Source organism: Siphateles boraxobius, unplaced genomic scaffold (assembly GCF_051911475.1).
Source record: "Siphateles boraxobius isolate OS27281-9 unplaced genomic scaffold, OSU_SipBor_1 20, whole genome shotgun sequence".
Lineage (NCBI taxonomy): Eukaryota > Metazoa > Chordata > Actinopteri > Cypriniformes > Leuciscidae > Siphateles > Siphateles boraxobius.
In genome coordinates this window covers 9487683-9511925 of record NW_027508811.1, presented here as the reverse complement: position 1 = coordinate 9511925, position 24243 = coordinate 9487683, and the positions used below count along the sequence as shown (strand labels likewise).

At 37.0% G+C, this 24243-nt stretch overlaps 2 protein-coding genes and 1 pseudogene across 7 annotated transcripts in view; all 3 read left to right on the top strand.

The window, feature by feature from the left end:
• The window catches only part of brf1a (BRF1 general transcription factor IIIB subunit a), a 59445-nt gene extending 57780 nt beyond the window's left edge, over nucleotides 1-1665 (top strand). For both annotated transcript variants that reach the window (XM_077236617.1, XM_077236618.1), the window contains exon 19: nucleotides 16-1665. In XM_077236617.1, coding sequence (XP_077092732.1) covers nucleotides 16-53 — 38 coding nt within the window. In that variant the 3' untranslated portion in view covers nucleotides 54-1665. The remainder of the gene's footprint in view (nucleotides 1-15) is intronic.
• Nucleotides 1666-5197: 3532 nt separating this feature from the next.
• LOC143744902 (E3 ubiquitin/ISG15 ligase TRIM25-like) lies at nucleotides 5198-8335 on the top strand (annotated as a pseudogene). The gene is made up of 7 exons (XR_013205930.1): nucleotides 5198-5789; nucleotides 5897-6054; nucleotides 6377-6610; nucleotides 6703-6859; nucleotides 7038-7079; nucleotides 7169-7210; nucleotides 7304-8335. The product of XR_013205930.1 is annotated as an E3 ubiquitin/ISG15 ligase TRIM25-like (transcript).
• Nucleotides 8336-18093: 9758 nt separating this feature from the next.
• jag2a (jagged canonical Notch ligand 2a) overlaps nucleotides 18094-24243 on the top strand; it is a 48903-nt gene continuing 42753 nt past the window's right edge. For 2 of the 4 annotated variants that reach the window (XM_077236615.1, XM_077236613.1), the window contains exons 1-2: nucleotides 18139-18352; nucleotides 18892-19212. In XM_077236615.1, the coding sequence (XP_077092730.1) occupies nucleotides 18290-18352; nucleotides 18892-19212 (384 nt within the window). In that variant the 5' untranslated portion in view covers nucleotides 18139-18289. Of the gene's footprint in view, nucleotides 18353-18891; nucleotides 19213-24243 lie in introns of all 4 variants that reach the window. The other 2 variants (XM_077236616.1, XM_077236614.1) reach the window with 2 other exon arrangements.

Genomic DNA, 24243 nt, shown 5'->3' with positions numbered 1-24243 from the left:
CTTCCATGTCTACAGATTACGGTTATGAATTAGATGATGATGATGGCTTCTGAATCCAGGGTGGGAGCACCAGTGGAGAGGACACACTAACATTTAGCCTGCTGCTTATTTTGACCCCAAAACACACATGCAACAACCTCCATCTCACTACTCCTGATGTTCGTGCTTATGTTTGCAAGATGAAATGAAATATTGTGAACTTTACACACAATAGAGGAGAAGAACTATAGCTAAACAAGAACAAAGACCCTACCTTCTTGTGTTTGTGTTTTTCAATAGGTGCATGTTCTGAGCTCATGTGCACTTAGTAACTTCAACACCATTTAAAACAGGAGTATGAGAGTAAATGGATGTGTGTGTGTGGTGACTGGGAGAGATGATTCTCTCTATCTCTCGCTTGCTAACTGCATTACTCTGTGTTTTAGGCTAATGATGACATATGATCTTGCACATCTAAAGCGATTAGCCCACACGAGGCTCAGGCCTCTGTGTGGACAAACGTGGGCATGTACACGTGCCGTTTACAATTGCAGTATAGAGGCCTTGAATAGTATGATGAGTTTAAGAGCCAAAGTGTTATTCTTTAAACCAGATGTAGATTTATGTTTTCAAAGTGGATTAAGGGTGAAATCTGATTAGTGACAGTGTTAAATTTTGCTCAGCTACTTGGGTGGTTTCCTAGTGCCTTTTTTAATTTTTATTATTAAATTACCCACTGGTCTGTAGGATTTTCCATTTTGGGCTAGTTAAAGTTTTTTTTTTAACTTAAGCATAATGATTAAAAGGTACTTTGATGAGAGTAATAATTATTTTTGATTTGATGATTGCTGCTTTTCTGGTTTATGGTGATGATTACTTGAAAAATTCATTCCAGATAAATGCTGTTAAAATGTCATTGGTTTGATCTTATTTTTGCTGTTAAATATTTACAAAATTCAATATATATATTTTTATGTTTTCGACAGATAAAGGAGATGTGTACATTGTTGTATTGTTTCTAAATGGATTGATGGTTTAGTATTGGTTTGTTAATGAAGAAGAAAATAGAATAGTTTTAATAGTATTACTCATATCTGAATACTCAGTATCTGAAAGTTGGTGCTCTTCAAGAATGTTTTACTTTATTTATACTTATATTTGACTCCTCTTTGAGTCTGGTAGAGAACGGAATATGCTCTTTTTTTCCTGTTAGAAAAGTATTTGAGGGGTTTATTCTGTCAGTCATGCCACTATTACTGATACAGACCCAAGCCATTTAGATTTTGATAAAGCTAATAATTACAAGTAAAAATGATCCTATTTAATAACAGGGTAAACATCTTAAACTGTTAGAAAATACTAAAAAAAAAACTTTAAAAAAAAGGTGGACAGTGATCCCAAATTCTAATTCTAAACCATTGACCTAAACCATTGACTTGGTATTTGCATCCACCATCGATAAAGTTAAATAAATGTTGATGTCTGTGAACTCTTGCTTGCATAATAAAAAATTTCTTTGATATGCGAGTCCTCCGGAGTCCATTAGGGCCAGTGTCTTTTGAAGAGATTGGTTTGGTCTCGCAGGCTGTCGCAGAAGTAATGGTGACAATACAACAGGCTCAAATCAGTGTTCAGTAAACCTAAATAGTATTTATGAGCAAAGAAATAAAGAGTAATCATATTACACTATGTCTTCTGTCTTTACGTCTTCTGTGTGTATTTTCTTGTGTGACCGCTGTGTATTTTTATTATTTTTGTCTACTTACTGTCTGAGTCCTTCAACACTGACCTAAGACGAGCTATCTTCACTGCCACTGGGTAAAACTGACTGGGAATAAGGCAAAGAAAGAGTTGAGCATCTGTTTTTAGGTTCATGTGCTCAAGGCTGTTGTGTTTTGGTTGGCATAGAAACATGAGCAGTAATAACTAACTGTAAGATCCCACTGGATGAGACCCTAGAAGTCATTCTCATCTCTGCAGGGCAAGGGCTGCTGGGAGTTCTTCGGGTTATTGTGTTTACTGGGTGTGACGGTCTTGCCTTAAAGGCTAGTGAAATCTCTGAAAGGAAAATAACTCTGCAACAACAACAAAAAAGTGTTTTGGTACATACTCTTTCCTGTGTGACACTATAGTCTCTATATCTGCCATGAAAAACAATGTATTTAAATATTTAGCCTGTGATCCTAATGGTATTTGATGGTTCTGCATCCTTTGGGAGGAAATCTGTCAGAAGCTTTGATCAAGATCCAGAAAAACCCTGAGTGAAATGAACGTGGTCAACTCACCTCTTCACACTTTTGTCTTTCTCATTATCTCCTTTTCACCGTTCTGGAACCTATTACTCTGACCTTTCGATATCACCAATGAGAAAACAGTGCTGATCAGAGATCCGGCCTGATGGGAGATATTGTGGGTTAATCTGTTGAAGCACGTGGGAGAGACAGGATTTCGTGAGAAAGGTGAGATAATGAGCTAAGAGTGAGGGAATATTGATTGATTTTAATGAGAGGATTTTTACCAGGCTGTTTTGGAATGAATGTATCTAATGTAGAATAGTCATGTTCAACACCGACTCACACTCTGGGCTGCACTTCCTAAAAGCATCTTAAGCCTAAAACAGGGCTCTCAAGTCTCACGCATTGGGCGTGAGACACACGCATTTCAACCCGTTCATACGCTCACACGCCACACTTTGTATTTCTCACGCTGAGGAGTAAGGGAACTTGTCCCGCTATACAATTAATGGACGAGGCGCAGGCAAACGGAGGGAAGTTCTCTGCCGAGTTCATAGCATCTGTCTCGATTTATACAGAATAGAGTTAAATGCTAGCTACCAGGCAATCAGAAATTAGAATTAGTTGTTTCCGGGTAAATTTGTTCCCGCTGCAAGCTCGTTCGTTACTAGACAACACGCTCACAGACACGGAGTGGAAGTTGAAAGAGCACGATCTGATGAATGCGGTTTGCGGACATCTTTTTAAAAATTTTTTTAGCATTTTGATTTTACGATTCCTGGACGATACCTCTTGCCTGTGATCAAAGACAGTGAGAGCTGATGTTGAGGAGTATAGCCAAATTCGTGCTAAATTATTTTTGATGCATTCAAAAACTCTCCAACTGCTTTTAACGGGGTCATCTGATGCAAAATACACTTTTATATGGTATTTGCAAATAAATGTGTCTTTGCAGTGTGTGGACACAAATCACCATGCAATCAAAAAAATCCATTCACTTTTTTTTAATCCTCAAAAAGCCAAAAAGTTGTTGCTCATTATCATTTAAAGAGACATGCACCGAAACGGGTCACTGAACAGAGCTGTTTTTGAAGAGGTAAAGAGGGTGTTGTTTTACACAACCATTGAGAAATTTTAACCAAAGTATGTTACAAACTTTACATGAAGACCCAAAAGAATCATACCAACTTGTGGAAAATGGGCATCCGATGACCCCTGTAAAGGTGACCGGTTTGGGTCTTGACATACATGCTCAGGGCAAGTTGTTATGACACAATGTTATGTACATTGAGCACTGATGTTCAGTTGGCTTGTTTGGGGTCAAATATATTTTTATTTTTCAATAAATTTGTATTTTTTAAATATAACTATTTATTTTATTTGGATGAATTTGTCTTTTTATCAGATTTAACAATTGTTATAATTATCATTTGTGCTGGTCAATTATGAACAATAGGCAAAATTGAACTGCTAGCAAAAATTGAAGCGAATTTGGTTGGGTCGAGGGACCGGTGCTGCAAATACTTGGGTGGCTCTTCCCCTAAATCTCACTCTAAACTTTTGATAAAACTTGAGAGCCCTGCTAAAATGATCGTATAACAATTGCCTCCAATGGTTAAATTAACCATTTTGGGAAATGCAGTGCAGGTCAGTTAACAGTTCCTATTGACAAAAAAAGGTGGGTAAATGCAAACCAATCTGCAAACTACCTGTGTTTTTTTGGTTTTTTTGGCATTATGCTCTTCTTGTTATACAGGTTGTTATAATTGAGGGCAGTGTTGTTCAGAGTAGACGTCTTCAAACTTTACATTAAATATAAAAAATATATACGAAACATGATATAAATGTTGCAAATGTTATAAATAAAATATTTGAATTTAATATTGAATATAGTTATAGCTATTACATATAAAATGTATTTAACTATTAAATTGGCGATAGACTCACTCACCGACTCTTGCACGCAGGTGCAGAGAAAGATCAGTTTTACTTCTGTTTTCTGAAAAGAGGGAGTTTAAAACAGTGCATTCTCTTTTCAGAAAACAAACGTGAAACTGATTTTCTCTGCAACTGCGTGCAAGAGACGGTGAGTGAGTCTATCGCCAAGAATGTAGATATTTAATAGTTCTATTCGCAGAATATTTATCTGTTTATAAGTTATGTATGTCAGTGACTTTATGGGTAGTGACGGAGCACCCTGGATCGTGATAAATAGGCCTACGACTAACTAAATTGCTAACTCTTGAGACAAAATATGAATTATGAATTTATGGTAGGCTATTTATTTGAAAAAATATTTTTTGTGAATAACTCGTCCACGGTTGCCACTTCTAATAATTCCTAATTTACGCATATTAATCTATTATGCCTTATTTTCTAATTTAAAATATTGGCATTAGGCTACTCATTTAAAAATAATTTAAATCAAATCAAATTAACCTAAGCATTTACCACAATGCTGGGATTTAGCCGATTAGGTAAAGATTAATGATCGGGCGTGTAAACATGAGGTGTGGTGGTGGTGCCCTCGCTGCCAATTTAGAGAAACAGGAGAAAGAGATTGGGTGTGGTTTTGATTTGAAATGGTAGACTGCTAAACTAACCATGTTTAACTAAATTACCGGTAACTATATAATTTTGTTTACCCAAATTAAGAAAAACGCTAAATTTCTTTGTCGTTGAATTTGCAGTCATTAATTTTACCCAAACGCTATTGCTAATAAGAAATGAACAGTAATTTAGAAAAATATTAATTCTTGTAGGCCTACACTTATAATAAATACTCCTACCAGTGCCAGAATTTATTGAAGAGTTACTGAGTGCACATTTAGGGAGTGATAGCCAAGATAGCCTATAGCTTCCGTTAGTAGCAATATAGAGTAAACCACAAAATCTCATGTTTATATTGAAATATATTTGTTTATCATTGTAGCTGTTGAGTGTCTTTTGAGTCCGTTTTAGGTTACGTTAATTACTCTTTTCCTGTGACGTCACTTACAGTTATTTTTTTTAATTTTTTTTACTGTTTTCAGAGCAGCAAAATGGCAGAATCATCTGATGGTCAAAATCCCTTTAACTGTCCGATATGTCTTCATCTTCTGAACAACCCAGTTACTACAACTTGTGGGCACAGTTTCTGTATGAGGTGTCTTAATGAGTGCTGGGATCGAGATGATCAGAAGGGAGTTTACAGCTGTCCCCAGTGCAGGCAGATGTACACCCCAAGACCAGCTCTCAGCAGAAACACTGTGCTGGCTGAAGTTGTAGAGAGAATGAAGAGAGAAGCACCAGAAGCAGGAACAGCCTCTCCTGTTCTCAATTATGCTGTGTCTGGGGATGTGGAGTGTGATATCTACACAGAGACCAAACTAAAAGCCATCAAGTCTTGTCTGGCATGTTTGGCTTCTTACTGTGATTCTCACATCCAAACTCATTATACATCTCCTGCATTAAAGCGGCACAAACTGGTCAATGCCTCACCACATCTACTGGACCAAATCTGCTCTCAACATGATAAACTCCTGGAGCTGTACTGTTGCAAAGATCAGCAGCTGATATGTATGCAGTGTTCAAGTGGGTGAAAATATAAGATCAATGTAATGCCCAAAATGTTTATGGAAGAATGCATATTTTGTGCACCATCAAGCAATGCTTGCTGTACTTTTCACTGTTTGGGAACAAATTTAATAACAAACATAAAATGTTACAGAAACGTAATACCAGACTATTATAAATTCAGTCGCAGGGACGGTGTAAGAAAAATTTGGATACCCTACAAATGGCAATGCAGCAGAGAGAAACAAAGGTACAGGAATTAAGACAGGCCGTGAACTCTCATAAGGTAAGATGTATAACATCATTAATTTTACCACAATGTACGACAATAGCATTTCAGATAGGTGCATTTGCTGCTTATTTGGAGGCTGCTATATGATAATTATTATAATAATAATATTATAGTTATAGTATTATATTATGTTCTAAACTAAAGTGTACTATTATAGTTAGTAGAAGAGCAAATTTGAGAGTAAATTTGTGTCATTGGGAAAAATAATGATTTATCATTATCTATTATGTGACTGATATGTTTTGTTTTGCTGTCAATTTGTTGAATCAATGGGGTGTTTCTTACAGCCTAAAGTTTTTCCTCTGTCCTCTAACAGCTCTCTGCACAGGCAGCAGTGGAGCACAGTGAGAAGGTATTTACTGAGCAGATCAGGTTCATGAAGAAAAGACGAGCTAAGATAACAGAGATGATCAGAGCTCAGGAGAAAGCAGAAGTATGCAGTGTTGAGGAACTCATACTAACACTAGAGCAGGAGATCAGTGGTCTGAGGAGGAGACACGATGAACTGGGACAGCTTTCAGAGGTGGAGGATGACATCTATTTCATTCAGGTGACAACTCTGACAATAAACAAACTCGGGTCTGCATTAAAAGTCATTGCTTGAAATGTTTTATTATTTATTGCTGGTTTTTCCATCTGCAGAATTTCTCCTCTCTTTCCCACTACCAATGTTCAGATTTGTGTAATACCTCCGTCAGACAACATTTGACATTCGAAGAGATAGAAACAGTAATCTGTCAGCTGAAAAGTCAACTGGATGATCTCTGTGAACAAGATATTGTTCGGATATCAGAGAAAGGTGAGATAGCTTTTAAAGATGTTTACATACAATCTAACTATTATCTTTAACTGTAATATAATTCCAAAGGATTTTTTTTCTTTTTTCTTTTTTTTTCTTTTTTTTCTTTGTCTGTGCATATGCTGGCAGATTGCCATAATCATGGAATGTTTTTTGTTGTTGTTGCATATCTTAATAGTTCCCACTGTTTATATAATGGTGAATAAGAAGATCACAGAGTGTAAGTCAACATATTTTTCCCCCCACAATTTTTTAAAAATAAAAACACTCGATACACTCAAATATTCTTCATGTTTTTTATTCGTTTAGATTTGCCATCTCAGCCCAAGACCAGAGAAGAGTTCCTTATATGTGAGTTGCTCTGTAGCTGTGTTTAAATGTCAGACATGAGGAAAAAATCACGCTGAAGTACATGTTTAATTTTAACTTAATTTTAATCAACAGATTCCTCTGAACTGATTCTGAATAGCTCATTAGCCTGTACGCAGCTCTCTGTACAGAACAAGTCTGTGTCAAGGAGTGATCAACAGCAACACTATAAACCATACTATGGTTGTTCATACAATCAAGCTACACCTACATACCAGGTGTTGTGTCAAAACAGTCTATCTGGGCGCTGTTATTTTGAAGTTCAGTTGGGAGGAACAGGTTGTTCTATTGTGTTTTCATATGACCAGATTAGTCAAGGAACTGTTAAATTTGGCTCCAACAACAGATCCTGGAAATGTGACTTTCCAGCAGCTAATGTTAGTGTAAAGCATGATAGCCAACAGACTGACATTTGCTTGGTCTCTAAAATTGGAGTGTTTCTCGATCAAATTGCAGGAACTGTGTCCTTTTACAATATCTCTGATAAAATGACCCTCCTACACAGAATCCAGACCACATTTTCTCAACCACTCTATCCCGGGTTTTCATTTCAGGATTGGGGAAATCACTCATCAGTGACTATTTGTGATCTTCCAAAGCAAAATAAGTAAATATAATCTGCACTAACGGTGATAGTTTTGTGAATGGACATTTAATTCAAGGCAAGGCCAGATAAATCACTGTGTTCTCATTCATCATTGTTAAAGCATATTTTTAAATGCTGTTAATTGCATTAATCTTTAAAAAAATGCTCAATTAGGAAATTTATTGGGGGGTGGGCGTGCGCTTGAGTGATTTATTTTATTTTAAGGAAATTGCTATGGAACTTGTTTAAAAACTGTCATTCTATGGGATTTCTGTTTCTGTCATACTACTGTTTCTGTTCTCCCTGTTTCTGTGAGATCCAGTAAGTTGGTAAAAAATCACTCACTATCTCTGCTACTCTAGGTTTCACAGTTAAACATTTGTTTGACCAATTCACTTTGAAATAGTAGATTCATGTTGAACTTCCATGTGCATTGAATGTATTCTGAACAATAAATTACCTTTTTGTACAAACTGAGAAATTGTTTGTAAATCTATGTCACAAAAGAACCATGAAATAAATGTAACCATTCTCAGAACTGTCTGCCTTTGATTTTGCAGAATACTTTTGGGTGTGTAATTTTTGAAGGGACATACAAATCAGGAATTTTTGAATCTGAAGGGACATACAAATCAGGAATACTAACAAGCAATTAATCACAAGGAAATAGTAACATTCGAAGCTTTAAGTTGCTTATAAAGTGAAGGGTATAAGAAAGCTCTCTGCTTCCTGTGGCAGGTGCCGCCCGACCTTTGACCCCTTCTTACATCATATTTGTATTGTTTTATGTCTCAAAAGACTGTGTGTGTGTGTGTGTGTGTGTGTGTGTGTGTGTGTGTGTGTGTGTGTGTGTGTGTGTGTGTGTGTGTGTGTGTGTGTGTGTGTGCAAGAGGTCAGAGATTAAGAATGCCTGGGCTATACTGGGGTGTCCCACAGTGGTAATACAATAGTAAAAGCTTGGCAGAGACATTTAAACCTCCTTTCTTCTATACAGCACATCCACCCGCACACACTGGCTGAGGTCTGCTTTAGTCAGAGTGTGTAATAAGCATGGAGGACCAGGGGTCGTCCAAACCTCTTTGTGCAGTCAGCATTCTTAGATTCCAGCACAACATAGCAGCACTCACACAACATTTAATATCAATATTTTAGCTCTAAACTCATAAATGTGGACTTTGAGGGATTAAGGTATTATAAACATTAACATTATGAATTTGAAGCTGTTTTTAAACAATGCATATTAAAAGCTCAATGCAAACAAAATTGGATTGACTTGACACTCTGAAACACTCCGATGGTAAAACTCATTCTGTCTCTTTCACCCACGTACACGAAACACAGTGACATAATGGGAATAGGAGGGGCATTAAAAACTTCTTTGCTGTTTATGTTGGAGAATGATAGCCCATACATCAGTCATACAGTACTCCTGCCTTGATCTGAGTTTGTGTTAGAGAATCCTGCTGGAAGAAAATAGTTCTATTTTGCCTGAGGAAATCAATGACATACGGAAATCAATACCAGCCTCCTGTTATGGACACATTATTATACAAAAATATATAAAAAAATATATTATCCTTGTCAGTGCTCTGGCCAGTAATCCAACAGATAAAAACACACACAGAGACATTACACACGAGTTTAGTAAGATGGTACTTGTAACTCAAACAGCAATTTATATATAATCAACAGTAAGAAAGTGCATAAACAAAATCTTTTTTTTAAAAGTTTTATATATCTTGCATATCTTCTAATAGTGGGTAATTTTTTTTAACATAAATAATAAATATGTTCTAATAATATTACAAATAAAGATTTGCCTCAGTTAATGACAATATAAAATCAATAATTTAAGAAAAAAATACTTTTGAGAGATTGAGAGGAATAATAAAACTGTTTGTGTGTGTACAGCTACACCTGCTGGTCAAATGTAGGAATAGAGTCCCTTATTGTTCTTATTCTCTCTCTCTCTCTCTCTCTCTCTCTCTCTCTCTCTCTCTCTCTCTCTCTCTCTCTCTCTCTCTCTCTCTCTCTCTCTCTCTCTCTCCTCTCTCTCTCTCTCTCTCTCTCTCTGTCTCTCTCTCTCTTTCTCTTTTTCTCTCTCCTTCTATATATATATATATATATATATATATATATATATATATATTATTCTAAACTTGATCACTCATCTTTCACTTCTCGCTTTGTCCCAAAAGGGCCTGGGAAGAAATCTGCATAAATTATTATCTTTTCATATTCAAATAAGACCCACTGATCGTTAAACCCATGAGGGGTTAATGATGAGAGAAAGCTTGTTAAGGCCAGGCCAATTAAACTGCAGAAGAGCAGTGTGTAAAGCAGGGCAATTAAAGACTAATTAGGAAGAATTTTCTTAATTAATTCCAAAAGGGCACATGTGTGTGAGACCTCCCAAATGATGGTTACTGTTATAAAATCACTGACTGTACATAGAAATCACATGTGCATCCTCATATTTCTCACTCAGTTCTCAGAAAAGGGGTCACCATCAAAGAGAAACTGGAAAATAGAAGCATACTGAAAGATTTCTGCTCAAAGATCATTAGAATTAACCACCTGAGACTTGCACTTTCTAACAGCTGTCCTGGGATACTGTACAGACTGATGTATGTGCTAAATTAAGATTTTAATGAGATGATTATAGGATGAGATATCGAGTGTGATCTTATTTGACAAAACACAGAACATATAAACGCTCAAGGCATGTTTAAATCATTTTAAAACTGATTTTATCATTTTAAAACTGATTTATTTTTAATTTTTTTAATGATTTATTCCTAACAGCTTTGGCTGATATTGTCAAAAGAGCTTCAAAGGGACCCTTCTTCATTACGTGGATCATGTTGTTTGAGGAATGTATTAGCCTATGTGTGGCACAACACCTGCTAACCTCTCCAAAATTGCCTACCATACCTTTAAAGGCTAAAGTTGAAGATGAAGTCTTGTTTGGCAAAAAATGATTCCATTATCGCCTGCTTTTTAAAAATAATAATAATAATTATTCAAAAATGAATTCTGTGCTCCCTCAAGTTGTGATGAAGGATATTGCCGTACACTTCTGAGATAGGGCTCCAGGCAACAGCAAAACTTTCAGACTGATTGTAAAATAAGCAAACCAATTTGAATAGGTACATGTGACCTTATTGCAATTTATTGTTGTTTTACATTCACAGACTGTGGTCTTGAAAGCTTTTGTTTGTGTTCCTCTAGTAAATGATGCTAAAAATAGTGAAGGGGTGGATTTACATTTATTATTATAGATAAATAAAATATTGTTTTGCAGTTATATTTGTGTTGGATATACATCATATGAAACATTTTCTGTTTTCTCTGAGACCATGCAATGTGACACATTTGTGATCATGAAATCATGAAATTATTTATCGTACAGACAGTGATTTACATCGTAACGCTACATTATTATGTGGTCAGGTAATAATTGACTTCTGTGTAAAAGACTGACCGTAATACTGCGTTTTGGAGCCAGACATTTAAAATCCTACTTAAAAGACACTTCTCAGTTCACACACACTATTAAGTTAATCCATATCCAGACGTGCAGACACACACACAAATTCTAAAGTCAAAACAGCTGCCCTATTATTGCAATACCCACCCTCACAGATCTCTCTAAGCACAGAGAGACGCTGTGTCTGTTATTGTGAGGCTTTAATGAATGATACTGTAGTTCAATGGATGTATAGGTTGTGAGTGTGTGTGTGTGTGTGTGTGTGTGTGTGTGTGTGTGTGTGTGTGTGTGTGTGTGTGTGTGTGTGTGTGTGTGTGTGTGTGTGTGTGTGTGTGTGTGTGTGTGTGTGTGTGTGTGTGTGTGTGTGTGTGTATCTTTGATGCCATGTGGAGACATAATGTCTAGCAGTGTAAGAGCTGTAATGCTCAGGTAAAGGTTGAATCACCGTCATCAACCTGTCCGGTTTGTGGGCTTGTCATCTATCTACCTACAGTAAAAGAACAGCAAATGATCCCTGCAGAGTGCAGATCTGAGAAAGCCCTGGACAGTCATAAAAAACATATTGGTTTATATCAGTGGTTCTCAACTGGTGGTTACTGTCAGCAGAGGGGAAAAATGATACATGCAAAAAATAATAAAATTACACTAAGCATCTAATCATGTATGGTTAAGATGGCAAAATAAGGCTTATCACAGAAAACATTTTCTAAATTGGTGTTTACTTTAACAAATCTGCGGTCAGTCAAACAATAAAGTATTTTGACCAAAATAATCTATTACTTGATAAAACACTATTTGGCCCAAGGTTTGTTCAACCTGGTACATAAAATGCATTTATATATTTATAGAACTGACAATATTTCCATTCAGCCTATGTTTTGCATATTTTTTGCCCAATGTACACAGTAAAACATGATTTTTCGGTGTATGTTTTACTAGTAGTAGAAAATACTATTTCAGTTCTTCTACTTCAAAATTTGTCAAATTTGTTTTGTTGTAATTATTTGTGAAATTTACTAGTGATTTCTGAGTGAATTTTTTTTAAAGTAAAGTTCATGGTAATATAAATTTCAATATTCTATTTAAATGTTTCAATGTTTTATTTAAAAACATTTATGTTTACATTTTGAATAGATGTCCATAGGAAAATTTGGGTCATAAAACAAAACTAGTTACCCACTGTTTTTTCATAAATAGAATGCAATACAATAGAAAAATAGAACAGGAGATGTAGCAAAAATTACCTAATTTTAAACAGCAATAGTTATTAAGTGTTTTTATCTGGCTGTATTAAACTGTGTGATAAAGTAAGGCACGTGCTATATATTCTGACTGAATGATGCATGTACAATATTTATATCAAAACATCAATGTGTTTTCCAGTATAAGTATGTAGACTCCTGACACCACACCCATACATGCTTGCTGAATATTTTCTTTCAAAACCATAATTTTTCTGCTATAAAAGCTTCCTCACTTCTGGGAAGACTTTTCGCTGCAAGTCGGAACACAGCTGTGGGTTTTGCTACCATTTAGACACAAGAGCATGTAGGGAGCTTAAGCGTTGATGTTGGGCGATAAGGCCAGATTCACACTGTTCACCAGGCTTCAGGTCTGAGCTTTAAAAAGTTATTCCACGGCAGATTCAGTAAAACATTTCTTTATGGGCCACGATTGGTGCACAGGGAGAAAAAAAGATGAAACCTCCCCTAACTTCTGCAACAAATTTGGAACCACAGAACACAGATTCTTTCAAGGTAGCGGGTTATTTCGATCATGACATCACAACGCTCTTTTGGCATGACACCACTAAGTTGGCGCATTATCAGTTCATATGAGAACAATTGGAAAATGATCAATCACAGACCAACGTGTTTATCCTCCAGGGAGCTTCTGAAATACCAACCACCGTGAATCTGAGCAGCGCCAAAGTACTGAGGCGTCAAAGACAAACAGACCAGGCTCTTTAAACTCTTAACTGTCAACAAAGTTGACTCCATTTAGAACCGAATCCAGAACGCGGAGCCCTCGGAGAACTCTGGAGTGTTCTGTGCTTACAGTAAACAAAGATAAGAGCCATTCTCATCTTCTCTTGTTTGAGAGTTCAGTTCTGCTTTGATTGATAAGATCTGCCCAGGCATTATTTTGGCATAGGGACAAATGTGAGTGTGCACTTTGTAGTCTCCTTGACATGTAGAGGCCAGACTATCCTCCTCTTTAATGCTTTCTGTCTCCGTTTCTTGGAAAACTAATACCAGAATCCTGCAAATGAAAGGATTATTGCCCCACATATAAAGGTTTTCCCTCCAATATCGTGTCAAGGTTCAGGAATTTGTATCCTTCATGCAGAAACTTGGAATGTGATTTGGAATGGGATTGTACAGGTAGATTTACCATGGAAGAGGGAGAGTGATATGACCTTGAGTCATGATGTGTGTTTTTCCTGTGCTGCTAAACTGAGCTGTGAAGTGCTTGGGACAGACTGGAATGTCTGTGGAATTCCCCTCGAATCCCCTGCATCATGCAGTACCTTTGACAGATTTCTCAACAATGAAGTCTCTCGACCCTGTTCTCCTCACTTTTTTCTCTCATTCTCTCACTATTGTAGGAAATGTTACCTCATACAGAAAAAATACCTCTGTGTAAAACACAATTGCACAGGATCTTTCCCTCCCCAAGAACAGTTGCTTTGTTCCTACCCTTGAAAAAACACGAGAACTTGGAGGAGTGCAAAAGAAGTCATTAAAAAATCTTAACAAGTCTTAACAAGAGAGGAAAACATGTTTAAACACCAGGTAACAAGTGAAAGTACGTAGCCTTTAAATACACAGCAAGGCTGAAGAGGAACTAATTTCTGTACATAAAATATCCTTAAAATATGCAGGATACATCTTTATTTTATTAAAGAATAATTTAAAAATAAATAACTAAAGGCTAATCTTTATTAGCTAAAATGATATTTGTACCAACAATATGATTGTGAGTGTGATATTGCAACACACTCATGGCAATTCTTACCTATTTTACATTTTGGCAAATTGGCGGCTAATTTTGTACAATCTCATTCATATTTTTTCGTAAAAACTGCTTACACCCCATTGATGGTTAGGTTTAGGGGTGGACTTTCATGCTTCATCTTTTTTTCTAAAAATAATTTGTTTCCATATAAATCACATTGTACTAATTCATACGAAATTGCATACATTTTAAAAAACATATAGTCATCTTTGTCTAATTTGATAAATGAGTTTCAAACAAAGACCAAGCAAAATTAGCCGTCGTGTCTTCGTCGAACACCGTCGAATAGTGGCGTTCCTGAAAAAATCCGTGTTTTGATTTGTTTGAATAAATTATGCAATCACTCACTTATAAAGACCTTAAAAAAGTATTTTGTGGTCACCTAGCCTACTGGCGTAACGATTTAACCTACAGAATGCCATTGTAAAATACTCTTACCCTTTTTTTGCACCCTGTTGTGTAAAACACCATATTTGAAGACTTCTCATTTACAGAAACTGGAAGTATTGATATACCATGATTACTTTTTTGATTTCAGAAGTTTTAAGAACTGCACGATCTTTAATAATAATAATAAAAAAATACTTTAATTGAGGGGGAAAATAGTTTTTTTTATTTTAATTTAATTTAGATTAAAGTTTCTTAAATTCTATCTCATTCTATCTCATCCTGTGGCCCTCTTGCTGAGGTCCCCTAGTGGGCCCTGGACCCCTGCTTGCTGTAAAAGTTCCACCACTAATGCACAGTCTGTCTTAAACTCACAAACAGTGACAGGTGGAGTGATAAAAACAGTGAAAAGTCCCAGTCAGATTTGAGTATGTTGTATGTACCCCCACCCCTCAAAAACATACAGTAGAGAATATTCTCATGTGTAAAGGTCAGAGTTTCACACAAGGTGTCCTTAGGGATTTCTCTGAGAAACACATAATCCATGCTCAACCAGCCCTGCCTATCTCCTTCTATTCAGCACTGTATAAAAGCAACACAATGTCTCATTGTGTGTGCGTGTGTATATGTGTTTGTACCCCTCCCTCTCTTACAGCAGTCTAATGCAATGAATGATTGGCACAGCTGACTGAGCTGATAACAGCTCCATCCTTTACTACCCACCCACTGCTAGGCACGCACATACCCGCTTGAGGTTAACCCTCGTGGGCCGCAGACCTAAACGTTGCCTGGCATCTATTCCCAGAAGCCTGGATCAAAACCACAGCTGGGCTTCAAAAACTGGCCTATGTGGTGGGGTCACATAGCTGTCTAATTACCAGCGGTTTACAGTCTCAGGCTGGATCTTTTGAAAAAATAAACAACTTTCAGTTCTACGTTCAGGAATCGTTTAAATTTTTTTAAATTGAAGGTGTCGTTTTTTTTGTCACTAGCGGCACTAAATGGAATTGCAGTCTGAGCGCCCTGATAAGGCAGACATAACACTGGCTCAACTACTGAACTAAGTTTGGGGTGGAAACTGTTTGTCTTAACAATTAGGTGCCACTATAGTCGCAGAAATAACCATCACCATGAAATTTGGTTAATATGTTAACAAGATGTATCAAAGTTTAGAAGTGGATTGTTTTGTATCTCTGAAATCCTATACGGATATATTTCAATGATACTTCCATAATGATGCTTCAACTCATTTTTAAAAGGATGTTTTGACTTTCTGTCTTCAGTGGAACATAAAATGTTGAACAAACCTCCATTCATTAAAAACAAATGGGGACCAGGGGCTGTCAAGCTCCAAAAAGGACAAACCTAGCATAACATGCTGGAGTGCATACAGTCTGTACACTACACTGCAGGCCATTTAATAGGTTTTTTTTGGTGCCGAAATGAAATCTTCATTCATATGATTTAAAAGAAAATGTAAACCTAAAGAGTAAACAAAATGATCAATCAGAACAGGGCAACCTGAGGTGAGCTGTAAGATGCCTCTTCTGAAGATGACATATTCAGGTCAGCCCATTGGCATGTCGCACCCCTTCAGTGACCATAAAAGAGGTTTAGAGTGCAAACACTGAGGGAATCTGCATTAGCTGTAATAGAAGTCTGCCTTGAGGCCAGAGGTTAAGCACTCTCACACTCCATCACTGACATTTATAAACCTGAGACAGAATTTCACACCTCCCAATGACACACCTGCTCGCTAACTCTTCAGCACTTCTGTTTCTCTTTGCATCTTCAAGAGGAAGCAGAGAGAACAAGATGCAGATAGACTAAATGCATATGGTGTCCGGTACATATTTGGCCACTTAAGACATGCTTAAAATAATATTTAGGGCCACTGCATGTACGAATGTGATTTTGCATGTGAGGTAATCTCTTATATCAACAGACAAAGCTTTAATCTTTTATCTCATCCAGCAACCAAACAAATCAATCAACAACACTGTATCAAAACTACAACCTTTTGACCGCAGGCCAAACTTCAGAGCAACATTGACAAGGAATACAACAACAACTCTTTCAATTAGTCATACACTCAGAACCCTGTGTAGATATCATTCCATGTGCATCCACTGGAAAACTGAACTATTTCAGTTTCCCACCCCCTTCCCAAATCTGTACATGTTCTGTGAACTTAACAGAACGCAGGTGCCTTTCTTTCTATCAGAGCTGCAGTGTGTCACATCCTCAGAGTGCAGCGAGCATTGTTCACATCTAATTCCTCTGCATGTAGCTCTCGGGCTGACTTCCTTTCTTTATTCCTTTACTCTGGCTATGGACTGGCAGTAGAAGAACGCAGGATGGAGTCTGACGGCAAGATTAGGACTACAACGTCACCCATTTCCTAAAGAGAGAGACAGAGAAAGATGAACAAATAGCAGGATGTGACAAAACCATACTGTAAATTTGTGATATCATCTCGTTTAGTCTATTACTAACAGACTAAGAGCAAAAGTTCAGGTCTGGCATCAAAGCTGAGGGGTGGGAAGCCTTTGACCAAAACATTTTTAAATCTTTTGTGCCTTTTATCAGGCACACAAAATAATAAAGAGATATCAGAGTGAAATGCAAGTACTGAATGTTGTACACAAACAAACAGACATATTTAGGCCTATTGGTGAACCTCACGCACACACAAAAACATGATTTGGCTGTTTAACAACCCTTTCAAATTGTGATTATTACTTCAAATATCCTCGCAAGATGTTTTTCAACATGTAGGCCTATCCTTTTTGAGAGGGAAAAACTATATCCTATAACTTACAAAAAAAGAAGAAGCCAGGACTACATGAGGTCAAAGGGTGAATTTAATTTTAAATAAAATTTTATTTTTATTTTTTTAGAGGGCAACCGGTATAATATAATTAGTCAGTAATCGATCACTAGAGGGCGCTCAGTATCTGTTTCCCACAAACATTCAACTGCGCGTTTGACATGAATGTCAATTTGGATTGTGAAAGAATGCAAGCAGAGAAAATTAAAAAAAAAAAAAATCTTTAAAAAAAATTGCTGACTGCTTAATTTGCAAAATGTCACCACACTTTTGCCAGTAATTATATAGCCTAACCATTCAATTGTCAAATATTATAGAATGGAAACTTATTTATTTTGTGAAAGATTTAAATTGATTAAATGATAACAGTACTTGTTTGAAAAATCTTTGCAATCTCAACATCTTTTTTCTTTTACTCTCCAAACTAAGTCAATAATCCTGTCAGATCTATAATTTAAGGGAGGCCCCGCCCTCTGACTATGCGATTGGCTACCGCAGACGTTCTATTACAGATGATGACTTGCGAATGGTTTATTGAACTGTCAGTCAAGTCCGTTCAGACGTCTAGTAGTTAACTGATATAGTGAGAGCAGCGCGCTGGAGAACTAAGTGGATGTATGTGTGTGACTTTCATCTCATCTTCTGGAGGTCTTGCGGAGAAACGAATCACTTTGTATGGCTGGATTTTTGTGGCCGATGCATATATTGGTTTTGTTTTTTTAACCATGTCGTATTAACTTCATAGGAGTCATGCATAACTATTTTGGAGCTTGTTTCTCAATAGTGTTACTAATTTTGACGTTTTGGACTGAGGTGAGTTAAATTTCCTTAAGCCTTTTTAAGTCCAATAATTTGTTTTATTGTCTGTAAAGTCCATAGATTAAAACAGCCGCTTTACATTGAACTGAAACTCATACATTTTTGTCAAATTAGATTTTGGGATTCTTGTCCTAATATAATTATCCTTAGTCAGTGGAATCATGTGATTCTCAAAGTTTAAAGCGTTTTAAAACAAGTCCGCGTACACTGTAGCTAATGCGCCGCCGACTTTTAAACTTTAAGCATGCATAGGCTACATTAATAATAGGGTAAAGGGTTTAAAGTGCACATTTCATTATTGCACGAGACTTTATTGGCGTTTGCTGCGAGTGCATTGGTATTTCTGCAATAGGTAGAACCATAAAATAATTTCTTAACCAAAAAAATAAGAGTCAATGCACTATCCTACTATAGCTATCCGCTATATTATTTTGTGCATGTGCTATTTTATTATTAGGAACAAGACAAATTAGGCTATTCTGTGCAATAATGCTTGTAATTCATATTTGAACTACTGTTTATGTTATTTTTAGGTGTGCCAGTCGTCGGGTTATTTAGAGCTCCAGTTGATCAGCGTGGAGAATGAAATGGGTGAGCTCGCGAATGGAAACTGCTGTGACGGCGCGCGGAGCGCACTAGACGGTCTGTGCGACCGGGACGAATGTGACACGTACTTGAGAGTGTGTCTAAAGGAATACCAGGTGGAGGTCACCACATCTGGCTTATGTACGTACGGTACTGGACGCTCGAGCGTGGTCGGAGGGAATACATTTCAGTTGAAAGGATTCAATGGAAACCCAAACAAGGCCAATGACCTCGGGACCGTTATCATCCCCTTTCAATTCGCTTGGCCGGTAGGTGTTTACCGATACGAACTCAACAAAACAAATTTTTTTTTGCGATCACTTTCTATATAGGCTATATGATGATGTATATTGTAATACTTTATATAGACTGTTAAACTTGAATTTTCTTCAGTAGCCTAATTAAATTCAAGGGTGTCAAAAAAGGTTGAATATTTTAAAGGAGGCATAAAGGTGTTCATATTGTAATTGAAAACACATGATAGGCTTGTAACATGACATGTGATGAGTATCAGATCATACGTAGGCTATGTGCCAGGTTATGTTAAGGGTTTTTCTCTATGCAATATATTGATTTTGCATTTTATCCACCTTAAGATGGTTGGCTATATGTGAAAATATCGCTGGTTTAAATGGTTATTAGATATTTAGGTATGCTAAGCTATAAACTTTACCAGATTAAGATTAGGCTATATAACCAGCTCGAAGCTTGTTTATTGATGGTCCAACGTGATCTATTACCTTGCGCTGGCTAACGACCAGTTTAGACCAGTTAGAAACCAGCTACCATGTTCCATGAATTTACAGCAGATGGCCAAGACGATCAAGTGAAACATGCGTGGTCTTACCAACACCAACTGGCAGCATGCGCATTAAACACTCATTGCAAAGCAAATGTTTGATTCGGTGGAAAGAGGAGAGCTTGGTGTCACCGTGGTCACTGGCGTTAATCGTAGAGATGATGAGAAGGGCTTCTCCGGTTACGGCGCGCGTTTGGCTGCGCGAGCGGCGGCTGGTGTGTGTCTCTCGCGCGCGCTGAGCATACAGTTACACGCGTAACTGATGGTGTCGTATTTATAGGACGTAGAGTGTTTGACTTAACGGGGCTGCAAGACCATGCATGAAGACCATCTATCTATCTATCTATCTATCTATCTATCTATCTATCTATCTATCTATCTATCTATCTATCTAGATCAGGCTGCCTTAAGTTTATTCTCTTTTTTTCAGCAGGGGGTCTGCAACAATTTACATTTAGGCTACAACAAAATAGTTGCTACAGTTGATTTTACTGTAGAAAGGAATCATTAATGAGGCTGCCACCCTTTCAATAAAACACATCTTAGCAGCATATTTTTCTTTTCTTAATGAGAGAATCATAAGATATGATGAAGGGCAACAGTAGCGTGAGCTCGCAAGAATGCTGTTTTGGGCAAAAATGAGATGAGAATTTTTTTTTTTATGAAAGGCACGATTTACACAAGACTGAGTTCTTGACTAGAGCTGGCATGCTCGTGGAGTGATATCACAACCCAAGAGATAGAGAAGAGAAAGAGAGAGGCAGTGGGAGTTGTCTACACGATCATGTTTCAGATAGTGGCATTGTCGCTAAATAGACCAGAACAGATAGTTTGTAAGATAACGCAAGGCACATTACTGTGGGTAAAACATTTAACTCAAACCACACAGAGCTTACATCAGTGTGAGTTTAAAAAAAAAAAAAAAAACCTGGTAAATCTGTTTTTTTTAAGTAGTGAAAAAAGTAGTGATTTCAGTTTTAAGCACTGAATAACTGCATTTGAGTCTTGTTTATGGAAGCAAATAAGAGACACACCTATTTGAAATTTAACAGCCACTGAATACTTCGTTTTGAAATATTTTATTTTGAAAAACGTTTATCTGAATTTATTTGCTCTGAATTCACCCCTTTGAAATTATTTTACTTTGGAAACCATGTATCTGAATCTATTTGTTTCGATTTTACCTCTGAAATTTAAATATGAAAATTCTTGATTTCCATTTTAAAAACCTGAATTTCGATGAATATTTTTCAATGCTCACAAATTCAGATACAAAAAAAAAAAATCAACTTACAGAATTTCAGATAAAAGAGATTCAGATCTCAAATTCGACTGCTCAAATTCAGATCGAAAAATTCAAGTTAAATATATTCACATGGTAACATCCGGGCTACCCAGGGTAGGTTGAGCCTGTAAGCAATTGACCCTTCGCTTAGCCCCGCCCGAAAACCGCCACTGGTCAGTCGTGTCTTAGCAACCGTAACTAGGCGCGGGAGGTCTGGCAAGCTTTCGAGTGAGGGAAACATGCCGAAGTAGCCTGGCAAGCCAGACCTACATGAAGATGTTAGGTCTGGGAACTCACAATTGGCATATCTCAATCCGAGGGGCGGGATAAACGGTTGTTTTTTAGATTCCCTCTGCACGCAATAGGACAGCGCTACAACCAACCAGAGCAACAAAAGGCAATGGCTGAGTGAGTCCCATGCGTTTTTCCACCAGCGGAGCTAGTTGATAGGCCTAATGTTAAACTTTTGCGTATCCGGTTGTAAAAACTCCAAACACATCTTCTTTTTTAAGAATGACTTAAGTGACGTTCTCTTAACTCTAAGTCATCCAGAGTCGCGGCCAAAGCCGATTCGAAAGGTCGCTGTTCGCCAGCAGCATCATCTTTGTTTTCAAGTAGCAGTTCACCTATGGAAATCACGCGGAACCGTCACAACTCTGCCATCATTATGTTAAGCCCGCCCACCAACTCTTTACACGATGTAGGGATGCACCGATACCGATACCAGTATCGGTATCGGGCCCGATACCAAGCTCATGTACTTGTACTCGTAGTCGTAAAAATACCCCGATACCAAAGACCGATACCTCACGTATATCCTTAGCTTATATTTCTTAATTCTTATGAACACCCTTCCTGCAGTTATAGTGTTGCTAGATTTAATAGTACACTCTAATATTTCACTTTACACTTTCGGCTGTGATTACATTGTTACTCAGTGTTATGTTAAACATTTGTTCTGTGATTTCTTTGGCACTTTATGACAAATTTGATTGTCTTGTCTGTGATTTCTTGAGCACTTTGACAACTTTGTGACAGGCAGGTAAAAATTACATTCATTATTTCCTTGGTTTTGCCCTTTGGAGGTTATTGGACACAGTGAAATTTGGGCTTTTAAAATTTGTGATAAGCACAATAAGAATGATTTATTTTTTTAAGTTTATTTAAGTTGTTGAAAATAAAGATGCTGATATGTTCATTAGTCTCATTGTGTTGTTCTTAGAAAATTGCCACATAAAACGAGAACCGCCCCCCAGTACAACAGGCATCGGTATCGGTATCGGCGAGTACCAGGAAAAAAATATCAGTACTCATACTCGACCCTTAAAAAGTGGTATCGGTGCATCCCTAACACGATGTGATTGGCCTGACCAGAGTTTGGTTTTTCCAGCTCGAATGCCAACGGAGAGTTACTAGACCACACTTTGCTGCAAAATAATTTTTGCTGCCGCTAGGGTGCGTCTAGAATTCTAGGCTAATGCCGAAGTGTTGTGCGTATGGATTGTGCAAATCTGATACCCGGTATCCTAAAAGTTTGGAAATTTTTTCCTTCCCGAAAATCTAAAAGCCAAGGGGAGAAATGATGTGCGTGGATCCAGCAGTGTGGGAGACCCCATTTACAACTACATGTCCACAGGATTAACAAAAACACCTATTGCTTGGAGATAATGACGGTTTTTTGTTCATACTGCATATATTTTAAAGTAAAATAAGACGATTAAAGACAAGACGGAGGCTCACTGACCTACTTTAAAATATATTTCAGGATTTTGTTAATCTACGACCTACTACCCCTGACTGAGTAACTTTAACCCAATCCGATTGCGGCTCTCCCGGTGTTTGTGTTATTCCACAAGATTTATGGATAAACTGTTTGATTTATAATTAATAGATTATTTTCACATTTCACTTACCCTGCTGTGCACGAAGATAGCTGTTCCTCAATTTGTGTGTTTCCCATTTGAATGGTAAGCGTATGAGGCGCTGCTGCTTGCGCTGGGACTGTAGGCTTTTAGCTTAAATTTTTATGAAATTATTCTCTAATCGGTTGCATATTATGTCGTGGATATATCCCTCGAATGCATACTGCAGTTCCCCTTGTCTTGCTCTCTCAGATATTTCACATGTTCGCCAAAAAATACTAATTATCTCATTGGGAATGCCTGACAGCGCAGCATACACACTGTAATAGACGTGCCAGGCGCGAAAGCTTGAAAGGCGTAGCAACAATAACTAGGGAGGGCGGAGCTTAGCTAAGGTTCAATTGCATACAGGCTCCACCTATCCTGGGTAGCCCGGATGTTACCATGTGAATAATTTAACTTGAATTTTTCGATCTGAATTTGAGCAGTCGAATTTTTCGATCTGAATTTGAGCAGTCGAATTTTAGATCTGAATCTATTTTATCTAAAATTCTGTAAGTTGATTTTTTTTGTATCTGAATTTGTGAGCATTGAAAAATATTCATAAAAATTCAGGTTTTTAAAATGGAAATCAAGAATTTTCATATTTAAATTTCAGAGGTAAATTCGAAACAAATAAATTCAGATACATGGTTTCCAAAGTAAAATAATTTCAAAGGGGTGAATTCAGAGCAAATAAATTCAGATAAACGTTTTTCAAAATAAAATATTTCAAGACGAAGTATTCAGTGGCTGTTAAATTTCAAATAGTTATGTCTCTTATTTGCTTCCATACTTGTTTGTTTCCAGATTTCAGCCATGGTGATAACAGTAGCGTTTTGGTGAGAGCTGTCAGTGTTCTTATGTTATGTACACATGCCTTTTAAAGTGGCTTTTTAAACATACAATAATTACCTAATTGAAGATAAAATTGTGATAGAATTGTGACTGTGCGTGAATATTTTTTATATCTCCGCGGTGGTTCTTCAGTTATTTTTCTTTGAAATAATCTATCTATCTATCTATCTATCTATCTATCTATCTATCTATCTATCTATCTATCTATCTATCTATCTATCTATCTATCTATCTATCTATCTATCTATCTATCTATCTATCTATCTATCTATTGTTGTATCTCTTATCGCTACTGTAGCATCCTCACAAGTTGTTTATTTTATTTTGTTTATTTGCTTGGCATGCTGAAGAACATCTGTGTTTTTCCAATGACCATATAACATGTTTTTTTCCCATTCAATTTAGGACTGAATCACAGGGGACAAATTCTACCTTTTGAGTCTATAGGTTTAGTTTT